We start from the raw sequence: 25,285 nt of genomic DNA on the forward strand, positions 1-25,285 counted from the left end.
ACTATGCGGAAGAAATGGCACAGAAATTACACTCTGTTTGGACAGACACTGGAGGAGGGCATACTTCCCTCCTCCATGTGTGAAGCCCTGATTGTTTTGATACCCAAACCCGATAAGGACAGACTGTTGTGCGGGTCGTACTGTCCAATCTCACTACTTAATAGCGATATCAAGGTTTTGGCTAAAGTTCTAGCTCTAAGATTGCAGAAGGTCATTCTTCACCTCGTTCATAGGGACCAGACTGGGTTCATGCCTGGAAAGAGTACGTATGATAACATTCGTCGTCTGTACCTACATATTCACAGGGCTGCCACTGACCAAAAAAGTGGACTAGTGTTATTGTTGTATGTGTTAAAAGCCTTTGACACAGTCAACTGGTCCTTTCTTTGGGAAACTATGCACCGTATGGGCTTCAGCTCTCAATTTATCAAGTGGGTCCGCCTGCTCTATACCAACCCTAGGGCCAGGATAAGTACCAATAAGGATGTTTCTGATGTGTTTCATTTACAAAGGGGTACCAGGCAGGGCTGCCCTCTCTTGCTGCTTCTGTTTGCACTGGCAATAGAGCCTCTTGCTCTGGCGTTGTGGCAGGCGGCAACGGTAGGCGGCATCTGCTGTGGGGAGCTGTCTGAAAAGATCTCCCTATACGCAGACGATGCCCTAACTTATCTAGATGGCTCGGAGCACTCCTTTATTTCCCTAATGGGAGTTGTGGGGGGAGTTTGGGAAGGTTTTCTGGGCTACGAGTAGGCTGGGATAAGTCTGTGTCATTTCCTATAGGACCCAAACTTGATTATACATACCTATCTCAATCCAAATTGACCATCCAGCCCACATTTAAATATTTGGGGATTTATATCAATGCAGACTTATCCACTTTTGAATCCCTAAATATTACCCCGATTATAACACACATGGAGACCAGGCTTCGTACCTGGGCCTTCCTACCACTAAATTTAATTGGCCATGTGAACATTTTAAAAATTATATATCTACCTAAATTTCTTTATGTTTTCCGGGCATCCCCAATCTTTTTGTTTAAAAAACTTTTCAACAAAATTAATTCACTTTTATCCTCCTTCCTCTGGCAGGGGTCAAACCCAAGGATTGCTAGGGCCTCCCTTCAGGCCACTAAGGTTGACGGGGGGGTTAGCCTGCCCTAACCTACGACACTACTTCATAGCGTCACAGCTCGCATATGTTTATGACTGGTTCCTGGAGGCCTCCTCGTCCTGCTCCACCGCTCTATTGAACGCTCTTGCTGGCTCTGGGGTATCACTTATTGATACACTACATAGATCTATACCTAAACGTTGCTCCCGTGGCTCTCCGATAGAAGTTAGCTGGCTAGCCTGGCATGAAGGAAATAAGGTGATCACAATCTCGGGTGGGGTGTCTCCCAAAGACCCTTTATGGCACAACCCTAACTTCTTAGAGCTCCTGGGCCACCCAGACTCCCTGTGGACTCGGTGTCACCCACGTATCTCATATTTTTGTTAATGATGCATTCATTTCTTTTGAAGACTTGAAGGCACAGTGTGGAGTGACGAACAAATTCTTTTTTAAATATCTTCTATTACGTCATGCCACCCGGGCACAATTCAATGGTCTGACCCAGGAGCTCACTGAATTACCTATAGAAGTGCTCTTGTCATACCCGGACATAGAAAAACTGGTCACGACTATCTATTCACGCCTGCAGGCTGCTGGGAGGAGGTCGAACTTCCGGCTGACTTTGCCAAAGTCAAAACCAGGTAACCGCTCCCCCCCAAAAGGTGCCAAATGTGGCAGCAGAGGGGTGGAGGAGGCAGACAAGCGGAAATTCCCCTTTTGGGTATAGGTCCACTTTAAGCAAAAAAAAAAAACCTCATGTACGAACGCACATGCGTCAGGGATGCGTACGCTTGAAAACGGCGATTGTGATACACATGTTACATATCACCGCACACATCGGAGTGAGAGCAATATTTCTAGCACCAGACATCCACTCTAACACTAAACTGATGACCTATAGGGGGCTTTTGAAGTGTCGTCTATAGAATATACAGGGTACTGAAGCTTGTCCCCATTTCATAGACACACGCAAATTTATGGTTTGACATGTTGGTTATCTATTTACTCGGTGCAACCTCATCTTTTATGTTTTACTAAAAATATGAGTAACTTACTGCATTTGTTTCCCTTTTAAATTCACTTTAGTGTGTTTTCTACTGAAATTTTGAAACCTTCGCCTTAATATTGTGTGACATAAAAAATAAAAGCTTCCTGGTGGGCTTGTGCACGTGGGGTTGCGAGCATGCCATCCTTAGTGATCAGGAACAGTGATCTCTCTGTACTCCCAGTTAGTTGTCCCCCCCCCCCACAGTTAGAAACACCTCCCAGGGAACACATTTAACCCCTTGATCGCCCCCTAGTGTTAACCCCTTCCCTACCAGTGACATTTATACAGTAATCGGTGTATTTTTATAGCACTGATCACTGTATAAATGTCAATGGTACCAAAAAAGTGTCAAAAGTGTCTGATCTGTCCACCGCAATGTCGCAGTCCCGCTAAAAATCGATGATCACCTCCATTACTAGTAAAAAAAATAAAAATAATAATAATAAAAATGCCATACATCTATTCCCTATTTTGTAGACGCTATAACTTTTGTGCAAACCAATCAATATACGCTTAATGTGATTTTTTTTTTTTTTTTTTTACGAAAAATATGTAGAAGAATACATATTGGCCTAAACTGATGAAGAAAAAAGTATTTTTTTCAAAATTGTCAGTCTTTTTGTTTATAACGCAAAAAATAAACACCGCAGAGGCGATCAAATACCACCAAAAGAAAGCTCTATTTGTGGGAAAAAAAGGACTTCAAATTTTGTTTGGGCACAACGTTGCAGGACCGCGCGCAGTTGTTAGGTAAAGCGAAGCTGTGCCGCATCACAGAAAATGGCCTAGTCATTAAAGAGGAACTGCAGTCTGCTCACATAATTTGTAATAAAAACATCTTTGCCATTCTGAAGCTTCCCTCCAACCACTTTGCATATTGTTTTATATATGCTACAGAAATCTCCCTCCACTGAGTCTGGCTGCATCCATTTTAACTGTGGGCAGCTGAAGCTGCTTCCTGGATTTACATAGACACACACCTCCAGCTCCGCAGCTCTCATTGGCCCTCGTATGACTCATCACCCCTCCCTTTCTGGCAAACTCTCAAGGGAGTGAAAGAAAGAGCTGTGCATGATGTCATATGCCTAGGCTTTTTTTACAGACAAGAAACAGGAAGTGGGCTGTATAAGGTATGTACTAGCAGAAAAAAAATGTTTTACTATCCAAAGTTAAAACAACAAGGTCAGAAGATTTAATAGATGGAAAGGGGGCAAATCTTCCAGTCCTTAAGTGGTTAAAAAAAACAAAACTGGAGTCCACATGTTTCCTCTGGAGAGTGGAGCTCCAGTCTGCAGCCAGATACCCTGGGGGAAATGCACATGTGACAAGAAACGTGTGTCCTCCACTTCCACGAGCTGTGCCACTGTATATGAATGTTTCCTACATTAAAGTTCTTTAAAAAAAAAAAAAAGTGGAGTGGAGGCCACGTGTTTCCTGTCAAACGTGGAGCTCCAGTCTGCAGCCAGACCCCTCTCACCTAGTCCATTTCCTACGCAGCGTGCTGACGTACGGTGGGCGTAACTCGGACCGGAAAACGCGTGTGCGAATCCGGAAGTCGGATTGCAGCTGCAGGAGAGAGGGGATTATTCCTGTGAAGGTCTATAAGTGGTAAGTTGCTGTGTTGGTCTGTGTCCAGAACCCTAATACTGCCTGTGATGAACGGAAAGCGTTGTCGTTTGTATTGTCTGTGTGCTGTGACTATGCATGTCCTCTATAAATTAAGGGCTGACACAGACATTGCTGGGTGACAATGCACTGTGGTGTGGAGAGGCAGTCATTACACACGTGCGGCCATGTAAGGTCCTAAGGAAGTGGGTGCGATGCTGCCAGCATAGGGTCTTTGTTTACATGCATCTCTACCATTGAAGTGGGGGAGCTGAGTTGGGTACAGTCCTGCCTTGAATGATTGTAGTACAATGCAATCAGCACTTCACAGACAACCCGAACTGAGAGGGCTGCTAGGCTGAGCTTGCCTTCTGGAAATGCTATTTGACTGGCTGTTACGTTAGTCAAATGGCTTTGATATATTTGTAAGCGGAGGCCTAGGACAATTCTGCAGATCGGAGTCCTGTCTTCACTCTTCCTTTACCGGTATGCTTGGTACAGGTCTCTGGCCTCAATTTACTCAGTACCAATTTTACAAATCTTGTTCTATGTTCGGCTTCATTCACACCTGGGTGTTCTGAATCAGAATCGTGACGAAAAGCGTGGTTCGTTTGCGATGCAGTTGTTTCTCAGTTGCACCCCAATCACAGTGTGATTTTGCTGTGTGGCAAAATGGTGGGACCCATGTTGCCCAAAAGAAATTCTGGATTTTGTTTATGCGATTTTGCATGGCAAAATTGCACAGCAATTGGAGTAACATTGAGAAATATGGGCTTCGCAATTGCGTTGCGTGTTTTGTCGCAATTCTGAATCCCAGGCAGAATTGTGGCAATTCAGAACGCCCAGGTGTGAATGGAGCCTTACACAGACATCTCCAGGGATATCAACCCAATTGCACACTTTTGTGTCATCAGCAAAGGGACAAACCTTGCCCAACAAACCTTTAAATATATCACTTGCATAGAGATACAGAGCCTTGGGGTACACCACTGGGGATAAGCCCGAAGTTCGAGCCGAACCTAAGTTCGACTTGATCATTGGGTGTTCGCCGAATAGCAAACAATTTGGGGTGTTCGCGGCAAAGCCGTGTCATGTCATTTTTACCATTTTCACACTTTTTTTGTAAAATGCTAGCGTTACCATTTCACACGAGGGGAGGCTGGGATCTGGGGGTCCCCTTGTTAAAGGGAGCTTCCAGATTCTGATAAGCCCCCCGCCCGCAGACCCCCACAACCACCGGTCAAGGGTTGTGGGGATGAGGCTCTTGTCCCCATCAACATGGGGACAAGGTGCTTTGGGGGGCTACCCCAAAGCACCCTCCCCGTGTTGAGGGCATGTGGCCTGGAACGGTTCAGGCGGGGGGGGGGGCGCTTTCTTGTCCCCCCCTCTTTTCCTGCGGCGCACCAGGTTGCGTGCTTGGATAAGGGTTTGGTATGGATTTTTAAAATCCATTTTGAGGGGGACCCCCGTGCCATTTTTTAAAAAATTTTTGGTACGGGGTTCCTCTTAATATCCATACCAGACCTGAAGGGCCTGGTATGGAATTTGGGGGGACCCCCACGCAAATTTTTTTTTTTTTTTTTAATTTTGGTTCGGGGTTCTGCTTAATAGTCATACCAGACCCAAAGGGCCCTTGTAATGGACTGTGGGGTAATCCCATGACGTTTTTTTCAATGACTTTTATGTGTATTGCCGGGACCGACAATTCATTATAGCCGCGAGTATTTTTAAATGACTTTTTTTTTTTTTCTTTAGAAATGTCATTTTGTGCAGGGACTGTTGTAAACACGGGTAACATGCGACACTTTACAGGCATACTATAGACACACCCCAGGTACGAAATTTAAAGGAATTTTTCACTTTCACTCCCGAAAAAACGGCCGTTTTTAAAACTTTTTTTTGCATTGATCCATGTCCCCTGGTGCAGGACCCAGGTCCCCAAACACTTTTTATGACCATAACTTGCACATAAGCCTTTAAAATTAGCACTTTTGATTATTCATGTTCGCGTCCCATAGACTTTAACGGTGTTCGCACAAATTTTTTGCATGTTCTGCTGCGAACCGAACTAGGGGGTATTCGGCTCATCCCTATACACCACTAGTGACTGGTCTCTGTTCTGAGTGAGCCCCATTTACAACCACACCTAGGTATCTATCCTTTAGCCAACTGAATATCCACTGAACCACCCAAGGGTTAAACCGGCCATAGATGGTTCAGCAGGAACTGGCCAAGATTCAAACCATGTATGGACAGGCTGCATGTACCCAAGTTGATCGATCAATACAACCAACCTGATCAGAATCCCAAAACTATACCTCTCACATGTGTACAGATAGAGATAGCGGCGCTAATATAAATTGTGTAAAATAATGTGTCAGAGCAGCATAATGCCTATGACCCTCTACTTATACATAAAAATAATAATAGTGTCATGAAAAATATTATTTTTATCATGAAAAGAAATTTCTTTAACACCCAGTGAAAAGTGTCACTATAAATAATAAATTACAAGAAATGAATGAATAAGTTCAACAGTTGTTTTTCAATCTTCTTGTGTGAAAAATCTTCTACTATTCCACCACACCACCGTGATAGTGACACCACTCCCTCTGAAGAGCGCACTCACCAGATTGTTTAGCCTCCCACTCTCGTGTTCGGCAAAACAGCAATTGAACCACACCTGGGTTACATGTGATGAACCGTGAATCCAATCAAGCCAGCTCCATATGTGAAAAAATGAATAAAGTGCTCCACATAGCGTGATACCATTTTGACAGATTTATTAAAATCACTTCAAACACACTTCAATGGTTACACTCACTTTTAAACTGAAACATAAAAGCCTTTAAAAAAATCCACAGCAAGCAACAGGATCAGTGATCCAACGGTGCACCGCGGTCACAGCGGACCTGAAGTGTAAACTGGTGTATCTCTCACCCAACCTTCTAAGGCCCCAGCCAAAGACTTCTTCAAATGGGAAATCCCATTTGAAGAAGTCTTTTCGACGAAACATGTCTTGGGCATGATTACACAGCATTCCATCGCACTGACATTAGATGCCGCTGTCTGGGGAGGACTACACCGATCGGATGGCTGGGGCCTTAGAAGGTTGGGTGAGAGATACACAGTTTACACTTCAGGTCCGCTGTGACCGCGGTGCACCGTTGGATCACTAATCCTGTTGCTTGCTGTGGATTTTTTTAAAGGCTTTTATGTTTCAGTTTTTAAAAGTGAGTGTAACCATTGAAGTGTGTTTCATTTCTTGTAATTTATAGTGACACTTTTCACTGGGTGTTAAAGAAATTTCTTTTCATGATAAAAATAATATTTTTCATGACACTATTATTATTTTTATGTATAAGTAGAGGGTCATAGGCATTATGCTGCTCTGACCCATTATTTTACACAATTTATATTAGTGCCGCTATCTCTATCTGTACACGTGTGAGAGGTATAGTTTTGGGATTCTGATCAGTTTACGTATTTATTTAAGTGGCAGCTTTTTTCACTGTACACTGTGTATGTACACACATTTTGTATTCATTTACACATCTTTTATATAGCTTTGCACTTTTCTTTGGCGCAGTGGAGTAAGAGAGATTCAGGGGCGGTTTATTTGTATATCTCTTGCTACAATACAACCAACCTGCCTGATTTTCCAAGCAATTATTTCTAGCGGCTATTGTAGCCACTAGCAATAATCACTGTGTTCTCCCAGCAGGGACTTATTCCCCTGGCACACCAGACCCCCCCCCCAGCCTCGGTTTGAGCATCCGGTCACACTTTGGGTATGACATACGATTTACAAATCGCACCTGAAGTAGCATCTTATATGTTTCTATGGCAGTGTCTTAATAGGTACAATTTCAAGTAGTGCGATTTGAGAAGTAGTTCATGCATTACTTTTTCAGGACTTCAGCACAATTTCACTGCTATAGACTGTAATGTAAATTGTGCTGCAAATCGTACCTGTGTCTATATCCGCACTACTAAGTTAAAGGGGTTGTAAACCCTTGTGTTTTTTCACCTTTATGCATCCTGTGCTCACTGACTGGCCCCCCATTTTACTCACCTGAGCCCGTTCGTTTCCTCAGCGGAGACGTGCTCTACCTCTCTGACCGTTGTCTTGACTCTTGATTGGATAGATTGATAGCAGCACAGCCATTGGCTCCTGCTGCTGTCAATCAAATCCAATGATGCCGGGGCCGAGTCCTGTACACAGATGCAGGACTCGGGAGCGTGCACACAAAAGTTTGACTAGCAAAGGGTTAACCCCTTTAAATATTAACCCTTTGCTAGTCAAACTTTTGCCCATAACATGGCTTTGAAATCAGATCCCTGCACAGCCGGACCATCACTGTTCCTCCCTGTGACATGGACAGCCCCTGTCCCCCCCAACCTCTACACCTCCACACCTCCACATGTAGCTACATGTCACATGGTCAGCAGTCAGTGGTGTGTGAGGAAGAGAACAGCAGCATGGCTCCCAAAAGAAAAAGAGTGATGCTTCTAAAGAGGAACTAATTAGCTTGGTTTGTGAAAGGCCAGCTCTGTATGAGTCTTCAAATGCAGACTACAAGGACTGCAGAAAAAAGGATGCAGCGTGTCTTGAAGTTGCCACAGGAATTCTGTCACACACTGCCCTTTTTTGATTGGTCAAGGCCAAGTAGCAGTACATTTAAAATCTCAGCAAATCTCACCGAAGCAGCACTGAAGTCGTATCAAATCGTTACAAATCTCCTAGAACTAGTGCCGAAGTAGTGTTAAAGCTGGTTGAAGTTGGGCTTTAAATTGCATCATTTTAAATCATACTCAGTGTCTCTGCAGGCTGATCTGCAAATGGTGCTGCACACATGATCAGTTATGACACCAACCATTTGATGGTTTGGTTGAAAGCACAAGCAAATATCACAATTACCGTATTTATCGACGTATAACACGCACTTTTTTCCCCTTAAAATCAGGGGAAAATCGCGGGTGCGTGTTATACGCCGATCCCCTGCGATCCAGAACGAAAAAATCGCTGACCGCGATTTGAAAATGGCTCCGCCGGCGCCGAAATACACAGTGCCGGTCCTCGGCTCTTCTCAGCGGCTTTCGGTTTCACTCGAGCGCCGCCCGAACCTAGCCGAGTATACTCGGCTAGTTTCGGGTAGCTCCGCTCACCGTCCGAGTGGAACCGAAAGTAAACGAGAGCCGCCGAGAAGAGCCGAGGACCGGCTCTGTGTATTTCGGCGCCGGCGGCGCCATTTTCAAATCTCGGTCGGCGATTTTGAAGCTCAGAGGCTTCAGCAAGGCTGGACTGGGGCAAGGCTGGACTGGGGCAAGGCTGGACTGGACACTGGGGAAGGCTGCACTGACATGGCTGCACTGACATGGCTGCACTGACATGGCTGCACTGACATGGCTGCACTCGCAAGGCTGCACTGACATGGCTGCACTGACAAGGCTGCACTGACAAGGCTGCACTGGCAAGGCTGCACTGGCAAGGCTGCACTGGCAAGGCTGCACTGGCAAGGCTGCACTGGCATGGCTGCACTGGCATGGCTGCACTGGCATGGCTGCACTGGCATGGCTGCACTGGCAAGGCTGCACTGGCAAGGCTGCACTGAGAAGGCTGCACTGAGAAGGCTGCAATGATGGGCATTTAAATGTAAGTTTTTTTTTCCCTTCAACTTCCCTCCTAAAAGTTTTTTTTCCTTAAAATTCCCTCCTAAATTGAGGTGCGTGTTATACGCCGGTGCGTGTTATACGCTGATAAATACGGTACATTCCTGACATACTAGGAATGTAAGTGCTTTTTTGCAACTGTTAAATTGATGAGTTTAGTTCTGCTTTAACTTTGCTACAACAGATTTTAAATGCACTTGCCTGTAATTTCCAGCTTCTACCTTGCTACTCTCCTTGTGGATAGGCACAATATTAGCTGTCTGCCAGTCGTGGAGAAATTCTCCTGTTAGAAGGGATTTGTTAAAAAGATCCGTTAATGTTCCAACAACTATACTTCTATTGATTTGTTTCACCTGTCCCTATTATATGTAAGTAATAAACTGTTCTGACTGGGGCTGTTAATATGTAAATTTATTATTTTACAGGAAGAAGACAGCACTGCTTTCCAGGCTGACATAGAATCCTGTGTTATGGTAAGGAAGGTCGCATAGAATAGCTTTGTTTACAGGTTAATGGTACCTCTCTTGCAGTCTGACCATGTAATTTTAAAAATGATCTACTGTTATTTTGCATGTGATCTCTATAAACATGAGTTATCTGCCTGATTCAGTTTGTCTGATATTATATCACTGAAGACTAAGTTACATACTTCAAGCCCAACTGAAGGTGCTATGAATGCCTGCAATGCAGTCAGGCTGCATATACAGTTCTACACTATCTCGGCGCGCTGAAGAGCCAGACCACTGCTCCTTTTGCACACAGTGCTGCGGTCCAGATACCCAGCAGTCCGATGCTGTCCCTGCACAGTACTCCAGTCATCACCTCTTAGGAAGCAGGAACACTGTTGAACTGTGCAGACCCATGAGGGATTTTTACTATGTGTTTTTTATGTACTATTTTTATGTATGTGATTGTTGACTGATGTGTGGGGCTGTCCTAAGCCTTTGAAAGACTGTGATTGATGTGTGTGGCTCTTGCAGGCCTCTGTGGTTGATCTGAAGTCTAAAGAGGAGAAGGATGCTGAGCTGGACCGAAAGATTGAAGCCCTGCGCAAGAAGAATGAGGCCTTGGTGAAGAGACATCAGGTAGATGATTAAGAGTTGTCTAATAAGTGTTGGGTTTGCATACATTTAGTCTTCATTACAATAATTCTTGCCATTGTTGTTTTTATAGGCGTAGTTATTATTGAAATGTGTTATAAGTGTATGTGAGTATATATACAGTACTGTGGAAAAAATGCTGTAAATTAAGAATGCTTTTAGAAATAAGTGTTAATGGTTTATTTTCATCAATTAACAAAATTTAAAGTAAATGAATGTGACCACCCTTTGACTTCAAAACAGCATCAATTCTTCTAGGTACACTTGTTTTTGAAGGAACCCGGCAGGTAGGTTGTTCCATATATCTTGGAGAACTAACCACAGATCTTGTTCCGTAGTCCAGTTTTGATGGTTATGGGCACTTTTAGCTGTGGACACGGGTCAGCATGGGCACCCTGACTGGTCTGTGGCTACGCAAACCCATACAACACCAACTGCGATGCCCATTTTTTTCTGCTTTCAACACATCAAGTTCAGGGACTTGCTGTCCAATATAGCCTACCCACTTCCAGATGCCATTGTAACAAGATAATTCGTGTTCATGTTCGTTCATTTAACTTGTCAGTGGTCATAAAGTTATTACTGATTGGCATATGTGTGTGTGTGTATACATGTAGAATTTTCTAAAATGTATGGAGTTTCAATATAAAAAGGAGCCCCACGCATTGTAAGGGAAAGTGATTATCCTTAATAAATATGTAGAATGCTGGAAGTTGTAAACAATTCTGGGCTTGGCCTTAACCCCTTGGCGCCGACTGTACGCACATATGCGGCCTCAGCATTAAGGGGTTATACCGTGATGATGCTTGCAGCTGCAGGCATCACCCCGGTAAGGTTTTTTTTTTAGAGCGGGCGGTCGGCTCTTTAGGGATTTTTTTATTCCCTGCAAGTCCCTGCAAGCTTGCGCAGCAAAGAAACCGCTTGCATAGGTCGTGCCCGCATATGTAAACGGTGTTCAAATCACACATGTGAAGAATCACCACGATCGTCAGAGTGAAAGCAATATTTCTAGCAAAAGATCTCCTCTGTAACTCTAACCTGCTAACCGTCAAATTTTTTAAAAGCGTCGCCTATGGAGATTTTTAGGTACTGTAGTTTGTCGCCATTCCACGAGTGTGTGCAATTTCAAAGTGAGACATGTTGGGCATCTATTTACTCGGCATAATTTCATCTTTCACATTATACAAAAAAATTGGGCTAACTTTACGGTTTTGTTTTTTTTTTATTCATGAAAGTGTCTTTTGTTCCCAAAAAATTGCATTTGAAAGACCGCTGCGCAAATACCGTGTGACGTAAAATGTTCCAATGATCGCCATTTTATTCTTTTCTAAAAAATATATATAAGGTTTGGGGGTTCTAAGTAATTTTCTAGCAAAAAATATGGATTTTAACTTGTAAGCAACAAATGTCAGAAATAAGCTTGGGCATGAAAGGGTTAAAGTGTAAATTCATTGCTTTAACCAGCCCCGGACCATTTGGCTGCCCAAAGACCAGAGCGTTTTTTGCAATTCGGCACTGCGTCATTTTAACTGACAATAGCGCAGTCGTGTGACTTGGCTCCCAAATAAAATTGATGTCCTTTTTTAAGAGCTTTCTTTTGGTGGTATTTGATCACCTCTGCGTTTTTTATTGTTTGCGCTATAAACAAAAAAAGAGCGACAATTTTGAAAAAAACGCAATATTTTTTATTTTTGCTATAATAAATGTCCCCAAAAAATATATAAAACTTTTTTTTCCTCAGTTTAGGCCGATATGTATTTTTCTACATATTTTTGGTAAAAAAAAAATTACAATTAGCATTTATTGATTGGTTTATGCAAAAGTTAGAGCGTCTACGAAATAGGGGATAGTTTTATGGCATTTTTATTAATATTTTTTTTTTTTACTAGTAATGGCGGCTATCTGCGATTTTTATTGTGACTGCGACATTATGGCGGACAGATCGGACACTTTTGGCGCTATTTTGGGACCATTCACATTTACACAGCGATCAGTGCGATTAAAAATGCACTGATTACTGTGTAAATGTGACTGGCGGTGAAGGGGTTAACCACTAGGGGGTGCTGCAGGGGTTAAGTGTGTCCTAGGGAGTGATTATAACTGTGGGGGTGGGGGGCTACGTGTGACACGACACCTGATCACCGCTCCCGATTACAGGGAGCTGTGATCAGTTTCACTAGGCAGAACTGGGAAATGCTTGTTTACATCAGCATTTCCCCGTTTTTCCTCTCCGTGAGATGACCGCGGGTATCCCCGCGGACATTGAGTCTGCAGGACCCACGATCACACTGAGCTCGCGGCACGCGCACGCCCACAATGTCACGTCTTAAAGGGCAACGTACAGGTACATTAATATGCCTGTACGTGCCCCTCTGCCGACGTATATCGCCGTGAGCCGGTCGGCAAGGGGTTAAAAAGTGCTGATGGCTGGTTTTTTTTTGACAGTACCACTTTTTTCTTAAGCTCCTTGTACAGTCTTGGCACAATTGTGTGCTAAGATGAAGTAACTTTTTGTACTTGTGTGCAGGAGTTACAGTATCTCACAAAAGTGAGTACACCCCTCACATTTTTGTAAATATTTTATTATATCTTTTCATGTGACAACACTGAAGAAATTACACTTTGCTACAATGTAAATTTGCTGTCCCCTCAAAACTAAACACAGCCATTAATGTCTACCCCGCTGACAAAAGTGAGTACACCCCTAAGTGAAAATGTCCAAATTGGACCCAAAGTTTCATTATGCTGTGTGGCCACCATTATTTTCCAGCACTGCCTTAACCCTCTTGGGCATGGAGTTCACCAGAGCGTCACAGGTTGCCACTGGAGTCCTCTTCCACTCCTCCATGGCGACATCACGGAGCTGGTGGATGTTAGAGACCTTGAGCATCCTCAAATGGAAGGTTGAAGAGCGCAATAGGGTTTAGATCTGGAGACATGCTTGGCCAGTCCATCACCTTTACCCTCAGCTTTTTTAGAAAGGCAGTGGTCATTTTGGAGGTGTGTTTGGGGTTGTTATGTTGGAATAATGCCCTGTGGCCCAAACTCTGGAGGGAGGGGATTATGCTCGGCATTTATGGTTCCCTCAATGAACTGTAGCTCCTCACTCATGAGTGATGGCCAGTCCATCACTCATGCAGCCCCAGACCATGACACTCCCACCACCATACTCCTCACCTGGTTGCCTCCACACACGCTTGACACCATCTGAACCAAATAAGTTTATGTTTGTTTCATCAGACCACAGGACATGGTTCCAGTAATCCATGTCCTTAGTCTGCTTGCCTTTAGCAAACTGTTTGCAGGCTTTCTTGTGCGTCCTCTTTAGAAGAGGCTTCCTTCTGGGATGACAGCCATGCAGACCAATTTGATGCAGTGTGCGGCGTATGGTCTAAGCACTAACAGGCTGACCCCCACCCCTTCAACCTCTGCAGCAATGCTGGCAGCACTCATACCTCTTTTCCCCAAAGAAAACCTCTGGATATGACGCTGAGCACATGCACTCAACTTTTTTTTTGGTCGACCATGGCGAGACCTGTTCTGAATGGAACCTGTCCTGGTAAACCGCTGTATGGTCTTGGCCACCGTGCTGTAGCTCCGTTTAAGTGTCTTGGCATTCTTCTTATAGCCTAGGCCATCTTTATGTAGAGCAGCAATTCTTTTTTTCAGATCCCCAGAGTTCTTTGCCATGAGGTTCTATGTTGAACTTCCAGTGACCAGTATAAGAGAGTGAGAGCGATAATACCAAATTTAACACACTTGCTCCCCATTCACACCCGATCCCTTGTAACACTAATGAGTCATATGACTCCACGGAGGGAAAATGGCTAATTGGGCCCAATTTGGACATTTTCACTTAGGGGTGTACTCACTTTTGTTGCCAGCAGTTAAGAGATTGATGGCTGTGTGTTGAGTTATTTTGAGGCCACAGAAAATTTACACTGTTATACAAGCTGTACACTCACTACTTTACATTGTAGCAAAATGTCATTTATTCAGTGTTGTCACATGAAAAGATGTAATAAAATATTTCCAAAAATGTGAGTTGTACTCACTTTTGTGAGATACAGTATGTTACCTGGGCCCAGCCAATCAGAATGGCCAAAAACTGTGAACCTGGGAGAAGAATGGGAGACTATGTACGTTATGGTGATGGAGGACAGTGCTGACATTGCAGTGCTGGAGATTGCTTTCTTAGATCCATTCACCATAGTGTGCAACCACAGTATAGAGTGCATACTTGCGGCAGACTATTGTAGCAACCTCCTGGGAGGCCTAAAATCTTGGAACTAATCTGACAACTTACTGCGAGGAAAAAAAAAAACATATATTTGATATGACTCCACTTCTTGATGCAGCAATTTGCCAGTTGGAAGGTTTTACACAGAGCACATCTGCCTGCAGACTGCTTCACTTTTTGTCAATATCAAGCTTATGCAGGATAGGTTAATGCAAAAAAAAAAAAAAAAAATCTGCAGATATGGTTGCTCTGTTTTGACATTTTACAATGCTGCTGAAATACATTAAGGGCCCATTTTGCCCTAAATGTATTTATCTGGGTGTCTGCAGGTGTGTTACAACTTTTGCTGTTTGTGTTCAACTCAGCTTACATTAGTTGAAGCTGTTTTTGCTTTTTCATCACTATTGGGTCTCCTTAAAGTGGGAGTAAACACTTACTGATAATAAGCCTTACCTGTAGGTACCATGAATATATCCTAAACGTATGCTGTTTAGGAGACCTTTACATCAGCTCCAGCCGATGACCTCACTGGCTCACGCTCTCAATGCATGGCATGATAAGTGCGTGAACCCGGAAGGAAGAACAGGTAAAGATGGAAGTGTTGGGAGCGGTGACAGCTCAGCGCTGGAGGACTCTGTTTGAATGGTTACTAAATTATTAACACATTATGGCACAAACCTGCTCATTTAAAGAAGTAGTTTTTTACTACCACTTTTTTTGGCTCTACCGCTAGCGGTTTACTACTACTTTTTATGCATTTTTTTTTTTAGTTTACTGGAGACACAACAGACCTGCCTGGGTATAAGGTGTGTTATTCTTAGTCTGCCTGAAATGTCCATATAAACTATACTATTTATTTATTTATTTATTTATTTTTTACTCTCATTGGTGCACCAAAGCTTGTTGGGTTTTTTTTTTCCCCTCAGATATCACAGATTTGGAATGCAATAATGCCTTGCCTTTTTTTCTTCTAGCTGATTGAGGAGGACCGGAAAAGGGCAGAGCAAGAGGGCATGGCTGTGACCACTCCAAGAAAAGTCAAAATTCCCGATGGCGAGCCAGACAAAGCACGAAAAGAAAAGGAGAATTTCTCAATAACACTAGATGTATCTGCTGGGGTGAGAACCTTTTCCTGCATCTTGATGTACTTTTATAAGTCGTGTGCAAATAACAATGAGCACAGCTGTGCACCCAAGTACCACGACTGTTACTGTGAGGAGAGCTGGGTATTGGTGACATTGACTTTCATCTGGGGATAAATACCTGTGTTTGCTTAATGCTTCCATGGCATAAAACTGCCTCTCAACTTAATGTTGTAACCAGGGGAGGAAATCGCTGCATTGCACCATACTAGGAAGCATCCAAAAAAAGGAGATTGGTGGTAATAAGTATGTTATTTTTTTTTTCTTTTATCTTTGTTATATGAAGTGTTATAGTGGTTCTAACGTCAAAAGGTTTTTACCCTAATGCATTTTATGCATTGTGTTAAAAAAACGCCCCACTACTTGTCCTACCCATCCCTAAACACTTCCGCTCCAGATCAGCCTGGGACTTCTTTTCCATTTTCTTCCAGTTTTACGGGGTGGGAGTTGGACACCCCATGAAGACCACAGGGAGGGGCACACCATAAAGATCAGGTTAAAGGATAAGATCACCTTTTGGAACATGTCACATGTTACACATTCCACCCTAAATACAAGTGGAACATGTCCCAGCAGCTGCAGCTACTTTACTTATTTCCAATAAGACACTAATTTACAATAGCGGACTATAAAAGAGCACTTTGCCCTTGTCCTGAGGTCTGTTGCGCATGACTAGTAAATAAAAACAGTTCTTGGTCGACATCCGCACCATACACGCATCATGGCAATCAAAATTTCTAATTTCCTTATACAATATAACACAAAAGAAGAGATGGTTCCTCTGAGAAAAATAACTTTGCGCCCATCATGCCAATTAGTTATTATTTCCCTGCCAATAAGAAAACCTAAAAAAAAAAAAAAAAAAAAAAAACGGGTGCCTTTTGAGAGTGTCATCTTGGCACATAGGTGACATTAAAGTGGATGTAAACCCTCACATATACCCAATGAAGTGAACAGCCTCAGATGATACACAGAGATGAAACAAATCTCCCTACATAAGTTTACATGTATATCTGCTGTCTTCAGCTTTATATATTCTTTAGAAAGTTCAGATTGTGTTAGAGATTTTCTCTTCCTGTTCAGCACTGAGTGTGAAGTCTGGGCATACAGCCAAGACAGTTGGTTGGAGGAAAGGAACACACCCCCTCTCCACATAGGCAGAGACTCTCAGAGCTGTTCTGTGAATAGTTTAGCTGTCTGCTAATCTATTTCTAGCAACCTCTCCCACACAAATTTCAGGCTGGTTTTATCTCATGTGCCGGAGAACTTATCAAGTTATCAGGCTGATAACAGAAGAACGGAGCAGGAGAAAGCCACTGGACTTAGTGTTTTGAAGAGAGCTAAGAAAACACTGCAGATATATGTGCCCAGCTCAAATTTCATGAATCGGGTTTACAACCAAATGAAACCATGCTCACCTCACAATGCAGTGTTGTTAATTGGTTGGTGGGGTACAAATGTGGGTATCAGTGAGAATAACACTACGTACTTCTTGTTCTGCTAAAACTTGTAAATTATATTTACTATAAGAAGTCACAAATTGAAAACTGTTGCAGCACTTCAGATTTGTATTTTTTTCAAAGAGTAAATTAACACATCAGACTCTGCAGTATTTGACAAGTGTGATTAAGGCTGGATTCACACCTATGCATTTTTAGTGCTTTTTGCATTTTGCAGATTTGTACTACAGTCCATTTATCATGGTTTCCTATGGAACTTGTTCTGTAGTGCAAATATGCAAAAAGCACTAAAAATGCATAGGTGTGAATCCAGCCTTACTTTCAACCTATTGTTCTGTGTTGGAGATGGGCATTGGGTTTTAACCAGCAATGCTGATGTTGGCCTCATATATCTTTTATGCTTGAGTAGGGACCAAAGTGGCCTTCATTTTCCTTTCGTATATCTCTCAGGAATGTATAGTTTATCTTTACTTTTTTCCTTGTGTCCTTAGAACTACAAAAAAAGGGAAATACCCAGTCTCTCACTAGTGGTTATCACTGTCAGGCTTTGATAAGCCAACTAGACAGCATCCCTGGTGATTGCTGACTCCCCTCAAATTGGGGGCATGATCCAAGTGACCCAAACGCAGTTAAAAGGATTTGAGGGGAAAAGAACCCAAAATAGGAAGTCACAGCAGTACCATGCAGCTTAATCACGGGATAATTTTATTGAATTTACAAATACAAAAAAACCTCTGGGTAAAAACACCACCATCACCTTGGTGAAAAGTTAAAAAAACAACGTTGTTACTTAGCAAGTCAGCATTTATTCATTTCAATGGCCAGAATAAATTAAAATTCTGGCCAATTAAGTAAATTCCCAAACTCCAAATGCTGCTAAACACCCCTAAAATGGTTCAGCTTAGGTGAGTTTGTAATGCTGACTCTCCTGTCAGGAGAAACTGCATTTACACTAAACCAGTGTGCATGAAGCCAAAGGATGTAAATGTCTAAAAGAAACTGTTGGATTAAGAACCCTGCTAAAGTTATCATGATGGTTTGGTATTTAGAAATATAGCAATGCACCTTCGGTATTGTTTTAGCATGCTTGTGTTTTTTTTCTCCATATTACAGGAGAAAAGAATTGTAAGTGATAGTAATTCTCCTCGAGGCTCACACACCCCTACTCGTACCGAAACCTCTCCAAAAAGCCCCACCCAAAGGACAAGTGGCCGAACAGGAGTTCACGCAGGAGGGCGGAGCCCACATTTTGACAGACCAGGAGACCCTTTCAAAATAGATGGTGACTACACCCACACACCTGAAAGGCCAGCAAGAGGTAGGAGGAGCCAAGGTGCAGAAGGGCCAAAGGGAAGTCCATGGGTAGCTAAAGAAGGCCCTCCATCAGACCAGTGGGCAGCGATTCCTAGAGGCGGAAGAGGTGCAGCCAGAGGAAGAGGTGAAGGCACGCCAGTCAGAGGTGAAGGCACGCCAGTCAGAGGTGAAGGCACGCCAGTCAGAGGTGGTGGTCATGGTGGAAACTTAGAGGGATCTGACAGAAAGGTCAAGGTATACCAATTATCTTGTCATCTATTGTTTAGCTTTTAAATTTATAACTAAATAGATTTTGTTCATAGATGATTTTTTTTTTTTGTTTGTTTTTTAACCAGGAATGGGAGGAGAAAAGAAAGCAGAATATAGAAAAGATGAACGAGGAGATGGAAAAAATTGCAGAGTATGAAAGGAGCCAAAGGGTGTGTATTTACCAAAAAAAAAAAGATGACTAAAGGAAAAACTTTTTTTTTTACTTGCATTACCCTCTGATCTATTGCATCACCTAAGGAACAGGGCTCTCTGTATGATCTGTCAGCTGTGCCCATTTCATGTTCTAATGTTACTTGAGAAACCACTTTAGCACACTTTAAAGGCATAGTCCACCCTTAAGAAAAATTAAATGCACCCACGTTGATAAAAAAATTAAAGTGCATCTATAATTTTTAGCATTCAGGCCTGCAAAGCATTGCAACTGCAGTCAGTGTGGCATGCACCAGCTCATCCTCTTGCCCCAGGTTTATATGGAGGAATGGAGCTACCATCGTGGTGCTGGAGGAAGTAAACAACAGAATGCAAGTGCAGTGTCGTCATTGGGATTCAAAGTCCCTCTGCAGCAGTGGCAGTTGAGAATTGGATGTTTACATTCCTTGTAATAGGAATAAAAATGACACAATTTTTTTAAAGAACAGTGTAAAAATAAAAGGTAAAATAAATAAGAAAAAAAAAATTTTTTTAAACACGGCCTGTCCCGCCAAACTCGCGTGCAGAAGCGAATGCATATGTGAGTAGCGCCCGCATAAGAAAACAGTGTTCAAACCACACACACGTGAGGTATCACCACGATCGGTAGAGCGAGAGCAATAATTCTATCCATAGACCCCCTCTGTAACTCAAAACACGCAACCTGTGAAATTTTTTAAACGTTGCCTGTGGAGATTTTTATGGGTGAAAGTTTGTCGAAATTCCACGAGCGGGCGCAATTTTGAAACATGACATGTTGGGTATCAATTTACTCGGCGTAACATTATCTTTTACAATATAAAAAAAAAAGGGCTAACTTTACTGTTTTTTCCAAAAAAGTGCACTTGTAAGATCGCTGCGCAAATACGATGTGACAGAGTATTGCATATTGCCATTTTATTCTCTATTCTCAAAAAAAATACTGTCTTTAACTTGTAAACAGCAAATCTCAAAAAGAGGCTCGGTCCTTAAGTGGTTAAAGTGAAGTCACGCAGTTTCAAAATCGGATTCGGTCAGAAGATGGCCTAAGAGCTATCACAAGTTGATGACCTAGAACCTAGCAATACCCAGTGTTTCTCAGTGAGAATATTTACAACTTGGCGAGAGGAAATTAGTTGTTACCAGAACTAGTGTCCCCATTGGAAGAGTTAACCTTTATTCCTGTTCTGTTGACAGCCCACATTTGGGATTTTCTTTCAGTGACGACGGTAACTGGGACAAAGTAAGGGTGAATCCCCTCAATGAGAAGAGACGCCAATAAAAACCTGACAGGGTGTTCTCATATCCTTCTACTCCAAAACTAAAAAATATTAATATTAAGTGAAGTGGCCTGACCCTTTAAAAAGAACCAGTAATTAATTACCATTATTTAGGAAATTGTATATTCTGTCTAAATTGTTATACCTGTGGTAGCATACATATAAAGATTAATATTGAAGTTTACTTATAGCATATATCTGCGCCCTTAGAGTCAGAGAGGTTAAGAAAAATACAGCGACAAGAAAAAGTATGTGAACCCCTTGGAATTAACTGCAGTAATTTGCCATACAATGTGATCTGGTCTTCCTCTAAGTCACAACCATAGACAAACACAATGGGGGTTATTTACGAAAGGCAAATCCACTTTGCACTACAAGTGCACTTGGAAGTAAAGTCGCTGTAGATCCGAGGGGGACATGCAAGGAAAATAAAAAAACAACATTTTAGCTTGCACATGATTGGATGATAAAATCAGCAGAGCTTCCCCTCATTTCAGATCTACCCTTCAGATTTAGATCAACTGCACTTTCAAGTGTACTTGTAGTGCAAAGTGGATTTGCCTTCCGTAAATAACCCCCCCATGTGCTTAAGCTGATAACGCACAAACAATTCTAACTTCTCGTGTCTTTATTGAACACACCCATTAAAAATTGTCAGTGCTAAAGGAAAAAGTAAGTGAACCCATAGACCTATTACTTCAATGAAGGCTAATTGGAGTCAGTAGTTTGCACAACAATCTCCCTTATTTTTCATATGTCTGGGCTGTGGGGTAGGGTGGCAAGACAAAAGAGTTTTCTTACTAAGAAAAACATCTAAGCCCGGCTACATTTTGCAAAATCCTACATCAAGTCTGCCAAAAGCATGTGGGAAAATATGTTCTGGTCTGATGAGACTAAGATTGAACTATTAGGCCATAATTCTAAAAAGTATGTTTAGTACAAAACCAACACTGTGCATCACAAAAAAACACCATGTCCACAATGAAGCATGATGGTGACAGCATTATGCTTTGGGACTGTTTTTCTTCAACTGGAACTTGTGCTTTAGTCAAGGTTGGAGGGACTTATGAACAGTTTCAAACATTCTTCAGCATTGATTATATGAACTTTTGCACATTATTGTTTTCTCCTTTTTAATAGCGCTACACCTTTACCCCATAGTTTCAAACATTAGTCAATTTTGGCACAAAATCTTCAGTCATCTGCAAAGCACAACAACCCAAAACATACCCCCAAATCATCAATGGTATGGTTGTACTATTAGAAGATCAAAGTTCTGGAATGGCCCAGACCTGAATACAATTGAAACTATGTGGGGTGAAGGGGGTATGGCGGTTCCACACCCCCGGTGTTATTTTCTAGCGGCTCAGTTACAGCACATAGGGTCAGGGGATAATAATAATGAGGGTATAATGACCACAAGAGCGCCACATGAAACATTAGTGGAGGTGCTGGAGGCAAATTCTTTTGCCTTTAGACCCCCTACGGTTAAAATAATAACAAAAGTTTGGAAATCCATTAAAACTCTGGAAGGTATGGGAGGAATAGCTAGGTATGCCCCCCTCTGGGATAATAAGAACCTACAAGAAGTAATATCAATGGGGAAAATAAAGACTTGGGAAACAAAGGGAATAGTCAAATTGGCTCAATTGTATAATGGTAGCACACTTAAAACATTCTCCTCATTAAAGGAGGAATTCGATATCCCGAACCACTCGTACTACAACTATCTACAAATTAGGCATGCCCTAAAGGCTCAATTTGGGGAACAGGGCCCGAGGTGGAGCCATTCTCCTATTCTTCACAGAATGGGTAGTTTGGAAGGACCTAGTGGTTCCATAGCAGAAATGTACCCATATATATGCAGAGGTAGTATGGAGAGACCAGAAAAGCTCAAGTGTAGAAGTAAATGGGAAAGGGACGTGGGCAATATACCGGACGAACAGTGGAAAAAGATACTGGAGGGAGGACATCAGGTCTCGGTCTCACCCGCGCAGAAGCTTTCACACTTAATGCTCCTACACAGGACCTATTATACAACAAAAAGATTGTTTGAATTTGGGCGGAGGGTGGATGCCAATTGCCCAAGATGTCAGAACACTGGGGACCTGATCCATATGATATGGAAATGCCCAAAACTATTCCGATACTGGACAGAAATACTAGAATCTATAAATAAGATCTTTAAATTAGGATTGAAAATGGATCCAAAGTTGTGTGTTTTGGGAGTTGGGGAATGCCCAGGTAGAGGCAATAGTATAAACAAAGCAGTGGTGAGATGCCTTTTTCCACATGTTTGCTGTATTCCCCACATGGCTTCTCACAAACTACAAACGGGACTTCTTATGAGTTTCTTTCAACAAAGGCTTTCTTCTTGCCACTCTTCCATAAAGGCCAGATTTGTGGAGTGCACGACTAATAGTTGTCCTGTGGACAGATTCTCCCACCTGAGCTGTGGATCTCTGCAGCTCCTCCAGAGTTACCACGGGCCTCTTAGCTACTTCTCTGAATAATGCTTTTCTTGCCCAGCTTGTCAGTTTAGGTGGACAGGCATGCCTTGGTAGGTTTGCAGTTGTTCCATACTCTTTCCATTTTCCGATAATGGATTGAACAGTGCTCTGTGAGATATTCAAAGCTTGGAATATTTGTTTTATAACCTAACCCTGCTTTAAACTTCTCCACAAATTCATCCCTGACCTGTCAGGTGTGTTCCTTGGCCTTCACCATGCTGTTTGTTCACTAAGGTTCTAACCAACCTCTGAGGGCTTCACCGAACAGCTGTATTTATACTGAGATTAAATTACACACAGGTGGACTCTATTTACTAATTAGGTGACTTCTGAAGGTAATTGGTTCCACTAGATTTTACTTCGGGGTATCAGAGTAAAGGGGGCCAAATACAAATGCATGCCACACTTTTCACATATTTATTTGTAAAACATTTGGAAAATCATTTTATCATTTTCCTTCCACTTCACAATTATGTGCCACTTTGTGTTATTCTATCACATAAAATCCCAATAAAATACATTTACGTTTTTGGTTGTAACATGAAAAAATGTGGAAAATTTCAAGGGGTATGATTACTTTTTCAAGGCATGCTGATAGATTATGCTAAAAGACTGAATGCTGTCATAAAATCAAAAGATGCATCAAGAAAGTATTTTTCCCCTTTTAAAGATTTCAATTTGTTTTTATTTGAATTGCACAGATTATAGGTCATTTATCTTGGTTATATATATATATATATTTATTTATTACTCAAAAACCTGGTATTTTTATAGGGGGTGTGTAGACTTTTTATATCCACTTTATAACCGCAAGTAAGGCTGTATATACTAAGCTCAGTCATACTTGACATTCTTTAAGGTAACTATTTTGGCATTGGAATGATCTACTGCATGCCTTTATATATTGCAATAGAAAACTGAATTATTGCTTCCATTATGAAGTACCCGCTCACAAAAAAAAAAAAAAAGAATCAAAGGGAACATTACAAGGTTACCATACATTCCATGTATTATGTGTGTTTTTTAACTCTATAGCCAAAAACTGTTTGTCGGAATAATTATACTGTTTTAAGTGTGTTGGTGTATATATATATATATATATATATATATATATATATATATATATATATATATATATATATATATATATATATATATATATATATATATATATATATATATATATATATATATATATATAGATATATAGAGATATAGATATATAGAGATATAGATATATAGAGATATAGATATAGATATAGATATATATATCTATATATATAGATATAGATATATATATCTATATATATATAGATATATATATCTATATCTATATATATAGATATATAATTTTTTTTAAATTCTGCCCCATTACTAGTTGTTAAATATATTTATCACAGGCATTAATATAGCGCTGCCAATTTATGCAGTGTTTTACATACTGCACATTCAAGAAAAACAGAAATGGAAGGTGCGCACACCCAGTGCATTACTAAAGATAATTTAATAATGTTTTTTGCACAAAATGCAACTGACAAAAGGCCATAAAAACAATGCATGGACATGCACAGAACAAGGAGTGCCGCTAATGCGTTTCGGGGCACACCCCCTTCCTCAGAGCTAGGCTACCCCATCTGAGGAAGGCAGCATCCACCCAGTTTTGGATACCACATATACCTTTCACACCACCATTTCATCTGACATCTGTTACTCCACACCTTGGAAGACCTATTAGCGCTGGAAGTGACTGTTTTTGTATCTATACTGCACAGTCACATCCCTGCCCTCAAGAAAAGCACAATTTTAAGGTCCCCATCTCACATACTACTAGATACCTTCTAGCATATCTTTGGAGCGTAGGAAGAAACTGAGTACCCAAAGGAAACTAACACAGGCACAGAGAGAACATGCAAGCTCAATGCAGATAGTGTGCAGCTTTTTTAAAATTCTCAGCAGGTTTACACCGTTCGGTTTAATTATTTTTATATTTCACCTAGGATGGAGTAAGAGAAAAAAATCCAATTCGCAACTTTCTCGATGACCCCAGGAGGACAGGTCCTATTGCAGAGGTCGACCGAAAGGAGGGCAGCCGCAGGCACATCAGAAACTGGGGAGGCCCTGATTTCGAGAAGGTGAAAACTGGTATGGACCGGGAGAAGGAAAGCCATGTAAGTAGCTGAGCTTATTAGTTGCTGGCAGGAGTTTTCTTTTGCTTGGGTATCTAAAAGTCTTCCTAAAATATATGGTTGAAATTCATTTTGTCTAGTATGGGGGATATGCCGTACCTAGCTCCTGCTGAATTACAGGGCAAGCTATGTCCACTGCTCATATAGTATAGAGCTGTAGAAAGACTTTCACGCAT

General features: G+C 41.8%; 1 protein-coding gene across 3 annotated transcripts in view; it reads left to right on the plus strand.

Moving 5' to 3' along the window:
• The first annotated feature begins 3,348 nt into the window (after positions 1 to 3,348).
• CCDC9 (coiled-coil domain containing 9) overlaps positions 3,349 to 25,285 on the plus strand; it is a 140,351-nt gene continuing 118,414 nt past the window's right edge. For 2 of the 3 annotated variants that reach the window (XM_073599010.1, XM_073599011.1), the window contains exons 1-7: positions 3,349 to 3,769; positions 9,865 to 9,912; positions 10,420 to 10,524; positions 15,754 to 15,897; positions 18,495 to 18,929; positions 19,031 to 19,114; positions 24,921 to 25,091. In XM_073599010.1, the coding sequence (XP_073455111.1) occupies positions 9,910 to 9,912; positions 10,420 to 10,524; positions 15,754 to 15,897; positions 18,495 to 18,929; positions 19,031 to 19,114; positions 24,921 to 25,091 (942 nt within the window). In that variant the 5' untranslated portion in view covers positions 3,349 to 3,769; positions 9,865 to 9,909. The remainder of the gene's footprint in view (positions 3,770 to 9,864; positions 9,913 to 10,419; positions 10,525 to 15,753; positions 15,898 to 18,494; positions 18,930 to 19,030; positions 19,115 to 24,920; positions 25,092 to 25,285) is intronic. The other variant, XM_073599012.1, reaches the window with a different exon arrangement.

Source organism: Aquarana catesbeiana, linkage group LG09 (assembly GCF_042186555.1).
Source record: "Aquarana catesbeiana isolate 2022-GZ linkage group LG09, ASM4218655v1, whole genome shotgun sequence".
NCBI classification, from domain to species: domain Eukaryota; kingdom Metazoa; phylum Chordata; class Amphibia; order Anura; family Ranidae; genus Aquarana; species Aquarana catesbeiana.